This window comes from Cucurbita pepo, chromosome LG19 (assembly GCF_002806865.2).
Source record: "Cucurbita pepo subsp. pepo cultivar mu-cu-16 chromosome LG19, ASM280686v2, whole genome shotgun sequence".
NCBI classification, from domain to species: domain Eukaryota; kingdom Viridiplantae; phylum Streptophyta; class Magnoliopsida; order Cucurbitales; family Cucurbitaceae; genus Cucurbita; species Cucurbita pepo.
The window spans coordinates 7988604-7999938 of record NC_036656.1 but is presented as its reverse complement, the minus strand read 5'-3'; the positions used below and the strand labels follow the sequence as shown (position 1 = coordinate 7999938).

Sequence of the window (11335 nt, the reverse complement as noted above, 5' to 3'; positions counted from 1 at the left end):
GAGGGGAAAAGGACAAAAGGTCAAAGAAAAAAATACCCATTAAAATTTAATATTTCAAATTACAAATTAAATCAAACATAGAATGAGAGGGGATGCAAATGGGAAGGGGCTTTTTAGGAAAACGACATACAGCTTCGCCGACACAATTTCGAACGCAAAATCAATTTCTTTCTTTATTAAAAAAAAAAAAAAAAAAAAAAAAAAAAAAAAAANAATTGCACGTTTGGTACACGAACCCACACGCTTGCTCTTATGGTCTCTTTTTGACCGCCCAAACTATAACTTTTTTTTTTCTTCGAAAAATCCTAAATAAACTCGAGTCAAACATGCATTCTAATAGTTTATTGCTAATAGATAATGTCCTGTTTAGCTTATTACGTATTTATGTTAGTCTCACGATTTTAAAACGTGTTTCCACACTCTAATATTTTGTTACCCTCTCCAAACCACCCTCCAGCCTTGTTGTTGGCACACCATAATGTGTCTGGCTCTCTGATACTATTTTTAACAACTCAATTCCACTGCTAACAGATATTGTCTGTTTTAACGGTATGTATTACCATCTGCCTCACAATTTTAAAAATACATCTACTCGGAATAAATTTTTACATTTTTACAAAGAATATTTCGACATGCCCTTATAATTAATTATTATAAACCAACAAGTCAGATACATATTATTTTGCCTAATATGTAGCGGGAGGCCAATAACTAAACCAACCTTAGTACTACATGCCAGAATTTCAACAAATATTATTGACATATAATTGCTTATTTATTTTGGTAGACGGTTTGAGAATGTTGATATTATTTAAATAATTACTTGTTGCAATGTGCATTATTGCATTTGCATGGTAGTTTATTTTATGACTATACCTTATATCTCTATCTCTATCTTTCTTGATTAGATTGAGACATTGTAACAACATAATCTTTACAATAATGTAGGCTTGTATTACAAAATTCAGCTATGTTGACTAATAAGCAATCAAAATATGAGCATAATTCTATTTGGAATTCCAATTATTCATTTCTACTTTTAATATTAAAAAAATAACAATTGATTTGGGCCGAAATGTAATGTATTGAACTTAGTTGGGCCTGGGCTATTTGTTGTCCAATTGGCAAACCAACAGGCCCATCTTGTCCAAAGACATTTACTGGTCCAATTTGCGATAATTCGCAATTTTTAATGCTTTAATTGAATAATTATTGTTTAAAATTAAATACAAAATTTATATTTTAGAAAATGCAAGGTAAATATAAGACTTCAGGAAGGGCAGTTTAGGCAGTGCAAATTCGTAACGGCTACTCTTCGAGGCTTCTTAGTGTGAGCTCCACTCAGCTTCCAATTCCTGCATTTGTCTCGGGAACTGTAAACGTCGTCGTACAATTGCAATACCTACGCTTCTTCCCACTCTGGTTCTGGATTTAGCTACGGGAGTGGAGAAAGAACCATGAACATGAACATCTTCAGGAAGAAAACCTCGCCCAAAGGTCTCATAAATTTCTCCCTTACCTCCGATCTGCTCCTGCTTATATCACGATTGCCTTAGATTTCTCAATGCCACTCTATTTGCCTCGTTTCATGCTTTCTTTCTCAATTTCACTAGCTTTTTTTCTGTAGATTTCCCTAGTTTGTACGATTTCGGGGTCAATTTTGAAGATGATCAATCTTAGGATTCTTTTCCTGTGGTAGATTAAAGGCGTAATTTACATTTGTCGTACGGTGGTAGGGGCTTTGCAGGGTGCAATGAGAATGATAAATGGGTTTCCTCTTATTTTCTTGTAACTGTTAAGGGAACTTTAGTAGCCTTGGGTGCGATTACTGCATAAATCCTATGCGGCTTGATTAGAGATGTGCGATGACATTGTGCTTTCGTTTCAGATGCTCTTCGCACCAGCAAGCGAGAAATGGCTGTTGCAACTAGAGGTGAGTTAAGAGACTAGATTCCCTTTCCTTGACATGTGCTCTCCTCATCCATCATTAACTAATTCATCAGGAAGATACAGACCTGAAATTTTATATTCTATAAGTACATTCATGAAACTCCATCCTTGAATTTTCATTTTTACAAAATTCTTACCCTACCTTATATGTTATCTATTGTTAGGCATTGAGCGAGAAATTTCATCTCTTCAGTTGGAGGTATGATGTGAGCTCCCTTTTGATTTTCATTTTTTATTACCATCTTTGCCTTTTTTTGCTCTTAGATTTCCCTACTCTTTATAACTTCAGGAAAAAAAATTGGTGGCAGAGATAAAGCAGACTGCCAAAACTGGAAATGAGGTAAGTTAACTTTCTTATATATCAATTGCCAACCATGTTCATCTTATCTACCTCCACTAGTTAGTTATTCATGATTCCAAAGCTTCAAATTAGTAGCAGTATATCGTGGGCTTTTTTCTTCTTTGAAAAGGGTGTATCGTTGGCTTTGTTTGTGATTAATTTTCTTCTATACCTTCGTGATTGCTGGGGTTGGTTTGATTTTCTTGGTTCCATGCAGTTGAATGCTTCATTTTTTTTTTTTCCCTTGACTGCAATTCTATGCAAATTGCATCTTGTGAAAGTGCATCTAAAGAAGATAACAATTGTTGAGGTGGCAGCAAAGGAATATAGAATCCAAAATTTCCATTTTGTCGAGAAATAAATTTCAATTAAGAGTGTGATTTACTGTTGATAATCGTATTGTTGAGCACATACGGATACCTTCTTTTGTTACTTTTATTAGTATCCCATTATTATGGCACGAGTAAAAATGTTTTCATGTTTTCATAGGCTGCAACTAGAATCCTAGCTCGACAGCTTGTTCGTCTACGCCAACAGATAACTAATTTGCAAGGGAGTCGTGCCCAAATTCGAGGTGTAGCTACTCATACACAGGTCACCATCCTTACCGTGGAAACTTGTTGACCTTCTCTTTTAGTTTTGTGAAAATAATTGGCTTAATGCTGGCTTCGTCTAGGCTCTATACGCTAGCACTTCAATGTCTACTGGAATGAAGGGTGCAACAAAAGCAATGGTTGCAATGAACAAGGTAGGCACGCGAAAGGAATATGATAGCCTTAATTTTTTTCTTATGATTCTACTATTTTAATGGTCTTACAACAAACCTAGCAGAGAACTGGAAGTAAAACTAAAGGACTATTTTTAACAAGAGGAAACTTGTTAGTTTGTATATCATGTTATAACCACATGATCATTTTTATCATCTTTGTTTTTTTCATTGCAGCAAATGGCACCAGCAAAGCAGGCAAAAGTGATTCAAGAGTTCCAGAAACAGTCGGCACAGTTGGACATGACGGTAACATTCCCACTTTCACTATTTATTTTTTCTTGCTTCAATAGTTATTGAATACCAATTACCATATAGTTTCCTGAGAAAGGGAGAGTAAGTTGAAGTACACAAATGACCAAATTGAACAGTTTGCTTTAATAGATATATCTGAAATTGGGCGTAGCAATGACACAAGAAGTAAAATTAAAGGATTATTTGTAATATTATTATGTCCTAGATTTTTTTTTTTTTTTTTTTTTTTTTTTNGATGTCAGAGTCTATAGACGAAACTTTAGATAAGGATGAGGCAGAAGAGGAAACTGAGGAGCTTACGAATCAGGTAATTGTTACAACATATTTAAGTTTACATAGCTTACATATCTTTAATTGAGCTTTAAATTATATTCAAGGATTTTACTTACTTGGATACTTGTTTTTGTTGCTCTCGTCGTAGGTGCTTGATGAGATTGGTGTTGATATTGCATCCCAGGTTGGTTTCTTGACAATTATAACGCTTTGCTTGAATCTCAAATTTTCTTCACTTTGAAAATTTATTGCTGTCTGTAACATTGATTTTTCCTGTTGGCAGCTATCTTCTGCGCCCAAAGGCCGGATTGCAGCAAGAAAGACTGAAAATCCTGTTACAAGGTACCCTTTGCATTGCCATTTGAAATTTTCTTTCTCGGTAACATTTATATCTAACCTACACGCTGGTTACATTCCTGCTGATTTGAATATAATATGCATATAATATGTTGATTAAGAAAGATGTAATATAATGTTTTAATGGAGGAGATATTTCTTTGTTACGAGTGGTGATGGGTTTATCATTGATAAATGAGCATAATCAAACAAAATACTAATCTGGTGGTCATATAACATCAAGAAAGTTTGTACCTTCTGCACCTGCTAGCTTGTATTGAGCTAACAATAATTCAAATTTGCTTTCAGCTGTGAATCTCCTGACGTTGAGGAGCTCGAAAAGAGGTTGGCCTCTCTTCGACGAAACTGAACCGAGATCGAAATCCACAAAGCTGTGAGAATTACAAAGACATGAGTTTTATTACATGTAAAGTCTATAATAATGTTGTTGGAAGCACATTTGTGTGGATCTTGGAAGCATGCTTATACTAAATCCATGCAACCACAGCCTAGGTATGGAGAGGAAAAAAAGAAAAAAACTAACCCAGTTGTTGTGTCGAGTCAGATTTGGTTGACTTTTTCCTTCATTTTTTTATTATTATGACAAATGTGGGGTTGAGATCTGAAATTTAAATTATGTGTAAAAATTTTGAAGTTAAACTCGACTAGAATTGTAATATAAATTATTTTATAATGAAAAAAAGTCATAAAATATGAATTATAATAATAATATAAAGTACATAAGCGGACAAAAAGACTTTTATCAAAATTATATTTTCTTATATAAGATGAAATTTTCGTTTGTGTATTCTTAGTAATGGGATGTATGGCCTCAAAAGCTAGCTGAATCCAATGATTAGGATTCTGTCTAATTAAAAAAAACAATTTCCTTTTTTTCAAGAATAGAAAACAGTTTCTATAATTTAAAACAATATGAAATAATTGAACAAAAGAATATTTAGTTTTTTTTTTTTTTTTTTTTTTTTTTTTTTTTTTTTTTTTTTTTTTTTTTTTTTNTAACCTGCCATTCAATATTCGTTAAATTAGGAAATTACGAGAATATCCCTCTTGATGGGATAAAAAAAATTTATAATCGAGAATGGACAGAAGATTAATCAAAGTCCAAGCAATTAAGAAATATTTTTTATTCACAGTTGAATTTACTATTTTGGCACATTCCACGCGCTCCTTTATTAAAATATGCATTAAAAATTGTGAAAATCTCCAAAATTGCTCATTCTTCTTCATTTCCAATTTCTTACCATTTTTTTTTTGTTTTTCTTAAAAAAAAAAAAAAAAAAAAAAAAAAAATATTCTTNTCTCAAATTTACCGTCTTCCTTTTCTATCCCACCCCCTTGCAATTCAATTTTCAACCGCAGTTCTCGCTTCCATCCTCATCCGCTTAAGCCTGCCTCCTCCTCCTCCTCCTCCTCCATAGCTACACCTCTGTGATCATCTTCTTCATAATTAACCCTTAATTCATCCTCTCCTCCTCCATTTTCAGGTCCCCTCCCTCCCTCCCTTTCCATCTCTAATTGTAATTTTTGTATCTTGAGTTATCTTCTTTACTTTTTTTGTTCTTTNNNNTTTTTTTTTTTTTTTTTTTTTTTTAATGAAATTGTTGGTGATTTCGACATTTGGGTTTTCGAATGACTGACAGATTTCCTTCTTGGGGCTGCGACGTGATCGTTTCTGTAGATAATCAGTGTTCGCGCGAGGAGGATCGGACAAGGTGATTTTTTCTTGATTTGGATTTTTGCTGTTCTTTTTTTTTTTTTTTTTNCTTGTAGACTTTTATGCTGCCCTAAGGAATTTTCATTGGATTGACTGGTACTTTTTAGTTTTGAGATGTCCTTTGCCCGGGCATTCATTCTTTTATGGTGCATCTATCCCAATTACACGCCGTTCTTTAATTTTGCAATGTTATGTACATACATACAACAATGAAGTAGTTTGCGTAGATTTTTCCCACAATAAGAGATTTTAGTACTGATCGAATAGGCTGTACAAAGAGGGCTGAGGACGAGAAGAGCTTCTTAACTATTGTTGAAAAAGGAAATGAGTAATGAAAGTTTTCCGGTAATAAAAAAAGCAAAGATAACCTTAATTGTCCCCGCAACTCTTTTAGATCCGTTTTTGGTCTCAAAATTTATTTGTGTGGTTGATCTACTTTTATCCCTCTGTTTCCTGGTTAAAATTTTCATTAACTAGGTCTACTTTAGTTTTGAAGCTTAATTTTGGTGTACCACATCGATCAATTTATGGCAGAAAGAGGGAGTATTTTTCTGATGAAATTTATATCCATGCTTGATCAATGGACTTATATGGATTACTGTTTAATATTGAGTCTAGTTAAGGAAAACTTCTGTTTTATATGAAATTCATGTACATGGAGGGATGTTAGTTTATTTATTTTTATTTTACTTCATTCTTGCATTTAGCATATGCTGTTCTTGGTTAACTAGTCCACTCTTAGTAAGCTCTTGATTTTCTCCCTTAATGTAGCAGCTATGCAGAGCCAACTTGTATGCAGTGGGTATAGGAGCATTCTTCTTTATCCTGGAGGGGCTACTAATGTATGCTGTGCATTATGCAATACAGTCACCTCAGTTCCTCCTCCTGGTATACATTTTTTTTCTTATCTATTATTTCCCCCCTTTTTGTAGTTAAAAAGCATCAAGGAATTATAAAAATAAATGCGATGTGCTAAGTAAGATGACTATAATCTACTTGACTGACTATTTAATTTGGGCTGGAGGAAGAATGGTCAAGTTTACTAATTCAAACATGGCATGGAATTCAATTGTGACTGTTTTCAACTCCTAATTCAATTATTACATGGATATGAAATTACTCAAAGTAATATACATTTTGAGTGACATTCAAACAAAGGAAAATTATCACAAAATCTGAAAGGGTCTATTGGGACTCGAGACAGAAGGGGGAAAAAAAAAAGGACTGTTTTTAGAGATTGAAGTCTATTTTTGTAATTAGGGTTTGGACTCGTTTTTTTGTGACTGATTTTTTATATGCCTTTATATTTTATTTCATTTTTTTATAACATATGTTCGTTTTCTCACCAAAAAAAAAAAATATAGTTTTTCTCTCCTCTCTCTGCTAAATCTTGAACTTTTCTAGTAGTTTCATTTCATGTATGTTGGTATTTGAGGGTTTTGGACTAGTTACCATCATATTTTATATGTTTTGTTTTCAGATAGTGTATCTGAAATAGGTTTTTCTTAACTGGACACAAAATTTAACCCAATAAAGGATGTACAGGTAAAAAGTAAGTATAGTCCCCAAGAGGGTCATGATGTGAGCTAGAACTCATCATTTACAAGAGCATAAGAAAAAACATTTATATGATTTATCCCAAGTTCTCAACAATTTGGTCTTTTATTTCTTCTCATGGGTAAATGATTATTTCTTCATTTCTGATGAGCAAATATCTTCTGTGCATGATTATTGTGTGCATTGCACTTTCTCCCGATCTATCTATGTTTGAGTAATGCCTTAAATTCTCACTAGAGCTAATAGATAATGATAAGAAGAACCATACTGTTAAGACTATCAATAGATTTAAAGTGTAACATTAGACTGTCGATAGACTGAGAGGTGTGGAATTTGGCGTGTATATAGTTCTTGGACCAAGGTAACTAGCCCTTTTAGGATTCTTATTTTTTTGGTGGATGGTGTGGTTTTGGATAGCCTCTCTTCTGTCTTTCATTTTTTAAGATCCAGTTGTATTTGCTATGTTTAATGGGGTAAATTAGTTAGAAGACAAGAATAAGGGGTGCATTTGTGATAGTTTTTTAAACAAAAAGTAAAATAAGCGATGAAGTAGACCATCTGTAAAATAGGATTACTGTGATCTGCAAAGGAAAAGGATGTCATTATGGAATTTTCTTCTTTGTGCATTTCATGTAGAAGTGAGATTAGAATTTAGACAATCTCTTTTGCAATGGTGATTCTGATAGATGATTGTGATATAAGGATATTTTCATTTCATAAGGCACCAAGAAAAACAGGGCTTTGATATAGGCTGCTTTGCAAGTTTGGAGTCTTGTGGATTTGGGCACAAGTAAACTTTTTCATTATGGAATATGTTCATGTGAAGAGGTTCGAAGTGGAAGATTAGTGTGTTCGTGGCCATTTGTGGAGTATCTTTTTATATTTGTAGGCTAAATCTATCAAATGCTCCCTTTGTAGGTAATTCACAATTCAGTCCTTATATCTTTTAAAATTCTCGATTTTACCCTTAATTTATTAAAAAATCTGAATCAAGTCTTTCCATGACAAAATCTAATAAAATTTATCAGAATTTTTTACCAGGTCTGATTTGAATTTGGCATCTATATTTTTATATGCTTATTTGATAAAGATGCAAAATAGATGATAGTTGGCATAATAAATCTCATGAATTTAGGTAGTAGGCCCTTTCTTTATGCACTTACATAGTTATCTTCACTTTCCTTATAATAATAGTTTTTTAGNTTTTGAATATTCTGTCCTACGTTTCCCAATAAAAAAAGGTAGTGAGCAGAACAAATGAGTTGAACCAGAATTGCTTATTCACGACTCTTGTTTTATTAGTTTCTAGCTTTTTTTTTTATTTCTTAAAAATTGACCATTAAGTTCTGATACAAGAGGTACGTAAACGTGTCTCCATTCCTATTAACATATGGGCCCCAGCAACTGCTTTTAGTTGGTCATAGATATTTGTGGTGTGGTAACGCCTTCAAAGTTTTTCAAAGTTTATACCAAAAACTTGGGCCTTGCATTTGCAGGAACAGATATGGCTCAACTTATATGTAGAGGTTGCAGGACATTGCTTATGTATGCACGTGGGGCAACAAGTGTTAGATGCTCATGCTGCCATACAGTGAACCTTGCACCTGGTACGGAGTTTTTTAAGTATTTGAATGTGATAGAGCCCCCATATGTGTTTGAGCTTTGATTTATTTAGTGAACTAGGGATAGCAGTAAGACTTGGGCATTGAGATGATTGAGTGATTGATTTTCTCCTGTAATTCTCTTGGTTCTTTTTCATTTCCTCATCTTTGCTCTTTTCCTTTACTTCGTATGCTCTTGTATTCTTCAAGGGAAAAAGTATATAATATCTTTTAAAGTAGGTTCTGCTTTGCTCGACAACAAAGCAGAGGAATTGTTTGAACTATGGTTATGTTGTTGCTAGCCAATTTTCTCAAGCACTTCTGTTGTATTGCACTTTTTTTTTTCCAATTATTTCGATAAGGATTTGTTCTAAATCTTCTCATTATTACTATTGATGCAACCTAGAGGAATTGTTTCTTAGTTGTTTTTCTGGATGGTCTGCTTGGGAAATGAAACCTTTCCCAATTGGGATGTGGGATCTTATTTGTGCCAATTCTGGTCTTGTTTATGCTGGTTCCTGCATTATGCTATTTATTATTAGACGCTCAAAGTTTTCTGATGTTATAGCAGTTAGCTAGGTTACTGAGTTCTAATGTTTGGATGTTGTGACTATTTAAAAAAAAGCTACGAACCAGGTGGCACATGTTAACTGTGGAAACTGTCGAACTACACTCATCTTTCCCTATGGAGCTCCATCTGTCAAGTGTGCGATTTGTCACTATGTTACTAATGTTGGTGTAAGTATAATTCATTTACTTCGTGTGGCTGCAGAAATTTCTAGATGTTCTTAGTTAGGTGAGTCAACTGAATGTCATGGGTTGGAAGTACTCTCTTGATATGAAGCCTTACTTTTCTTCCGTATGCCTCCATTGACCCCATTAACCCAAAAGATTAAGCTGATAGGTTATAGTAAATTTAACACTCTCCTTCACTTGTGGGCTTGATGATTTGTAGAAGACCCAGCAAGTGAAAAACAATATTAATTGAGGAGGAAATGACATTATAGGGGATCAAACACAGGACCTCCTACTCTTATTCCATGTTATAAATCACCAATTATCCCAAAAGGTTTAATTAATGGGTTATGGGAAATTTAATCTCATATCAATACCATAACATTTATAAATACCTAACTAGCCAGTTTTGATTTTGAAAAGGAACTTAGGCTAGTTTCGATGTGATTTCAGTAGAACTTGTCTAGCTTGAGAGGATACAACTAGATTTTGAGGTCAAAACTAAGGTGGTACAGTTTGTAGCAGTCTTATACTTGTTAAATTCCTAAATAATCTTTTTCTTTTCTGCAATTGGGTTGATTGGAAATATCAAGGAAGAACTAAAATGTAGAAAACTTGAGACACACGTAAGCATTCAAGACATATAGTTTAAGAACTTTTCATGAACCGGAAGTGGTACAATTACGATCTGTTAAATGCTTATGAATACATTTTCTCGCCTGATATTTTTCTCTGTTCTTCGTGCCTTTTCCATTTATACCTCTTTGCAGATGTCCAACGTGAGGGTTCCTATTCCAGTGCACAGACGAAATGGAACAATTAGCTCTGGGATGCCCCCTGCATCATCAGTATGCTCTCAAGCTTTTCATTTCCTACGTCCTTCCTTTCAGGCCTCTGCGTGTGGGGGGCTATTATTTTTATTCTGCGGCATAATTGATTTGGTATAACTATTTTCATTTGTTGCAGTCTCAGAGCCAAACTGTTGTAGTTGAGAACCCTATGTCTGTAGATGAAAGTGGCAAATTGGTAAGTACTCATGCTGTTCATTTGGTTGTTTTTCCTTTACCCTCTGGAATCGTCTTTCTCTGGTTCATTATGAACTACAAACTGTGTTGACTCTTAATATTCTGAACGACAGGTGAGCAATCTTGTTGTCGGTGTCACGACGGATAAAAGGTAACGTGGTGGAGATGAGCAATCTTGTTGTCGGTGTCACGACGGATAAAAGGTAACGTGGTGGAGAGGATGGTTGATTGATGGGATTTACTATTATCGGTTTAAAAAGGATGGGAGGAAGCGATCTATATATATATATATATATATATATATCTTTAGTACATTACTATACTGCTTGGGATATGAATATGGTTTTGGAAATTTCTGTATAGTTTGTCTCTGGATTTTCCCTCGAAGTCACCATTCATTATTGAGTCAACGTCAATTTGAGGTTCAGATAAGTTTTTACCCTGGGAATGTGATGTATATTGTGGACCAGAAGAATTGGATATATAGTGTGATTTTCTGTACCGAATCATTGAGCTGTCTCGCAAGTAAAAATATTATACATCCATTGTATCCCCCTTAGGTAAATGAGTATAAACCCTGTCTTGTAATTCTGTTTCCTTGATTGGTGATATGATATGCATTTCGAATTTCATTGGTTTTGTTCATATCTTTCAAGCATTCATCTCTCTTCCTATCTCTACTTTCTGCAGATTGTTTGTTGATCAGTCTACTTGCAACTACTAATTGTAAGGTTCCATTCTACAATTTCGTGGGATCAAACT

The 11335-nt window shown here is 34.0% G+C and overlaps 2 protein-coding genes across 4 annotated transcripts; both read left to right on the top strand.

The window, feature by feature from the left end:
- Positions 1-1338: 1338 nt before the first annotated feature.
- LOC111781981 (vacuolar protein sorting-associated protein 2 homolog 2-like) lies at positions 1339-4544 on the top strand. Its single transcript, XM_023662732.1, has 12 exons — positions 1339-1497; positions 1889-1933; positions 2115-2149; positions 2240-2290; positions 2780-2884; positions 2967-3038; positions 3234-3307; positions 3448-3453; positions 3546-3618; positions 3733-3768; positions 3868-3926; positions 4230-4544. The coding sequence occupies exons 1-12, from the start codon at positions 1458-1460 to the stop codon at positions 4288-4290; spliced, it is 657 nt and encodes a 218-aa protein (XP_023518500.1). The 5' UTR covers positions 1339-1457; the 3' UTR covers positions 4291-4544.
- Positions 4545-5264: 720 nt separating this feature from the next.
- LOC111781983 (protein LSD1-like) lies at positions 5265-11218 on the top strand. Of its 3 annotated transcripts, none has more exons than XM_023662735.1 (8): positions 5265-5425; positions 5582-5653; positions 6427-6543; positions 8709-8819; positions 9439-9551; positions 10319-10396; positions 10515-10574; positions 10687-11218. In XM_023662735.1, the coding sequence occupies exons 3-8, from the start codon at positions 6432-6434 to the stop codon at positions 10726-10728; spliced, it is 516 nt and encodes a 171-aa protein (XP_023518503.1). In that variant the 5' UTR covers positions 5265-5425; positions 5582-5653; positions 6427-6431; the 3' UTR covers positions 10729-11218. The 3 variants fall into 3 exon arrangements, with proteins under 3 accessions (XP_023518503.1, XP_023518502.1, XP_023518501.1); XM_023662734.1 differs by having other exon boundaries at positions 5266-5425; positions 6430-6543; positions 10739-11218; XM_023662733.1 differs by having other exon boundaries at positions 5266-5425; positions 6430-6543.
- The last annotated feature ends 117 nt before the right edge of the window (positions 11219-11335 follow it).

Bases quoted from the DNA above. Each gene is read 5' to 3' on its own strand.
- LOC111781983 (XM_023662735.1), top strand. From the start codon at position 6,432: ATGCAGAGCCAACTTGTATGCAGTGGGTATAGGAGCATTCTTCTTTAT. The intron at 6,544-8,708 runs GTATACATTTTT...TTGCATTTGCAG, and splicing joins CACCTCAGTTCCTCCTCCTG to GAACAGATATGGCTCAACTT. The intron at 8,820-9,438 runs GTACGGAGTTTT...TTTAAAAAAAAG, and splicing joins TACAGTGAACCTTGCACCTG to CTACGAACCAGGTGGCACAT.
- LOC111781981 (XM_023662732.1), top strand. From the start codon at position 1,458: ATGAACATGAACATCTTCAGGAAGAAAACCTCGCCCAAAG. The intron at 1,498-1,888 runs GTCTCATAAATT...CTTTCGTTTCAG, and splicing joins GAAGAAAACCTCGCCCAAAG to ATGCTCTTCGCACCAGCAAG. The intron at 1,934-2,114 runs GTGAGTTAAGAG...ATCTATTGTTAG, and splicing joins AATGGCTGTTGCAACTAGAG to GCATTGAGCGAGAAATTTCA.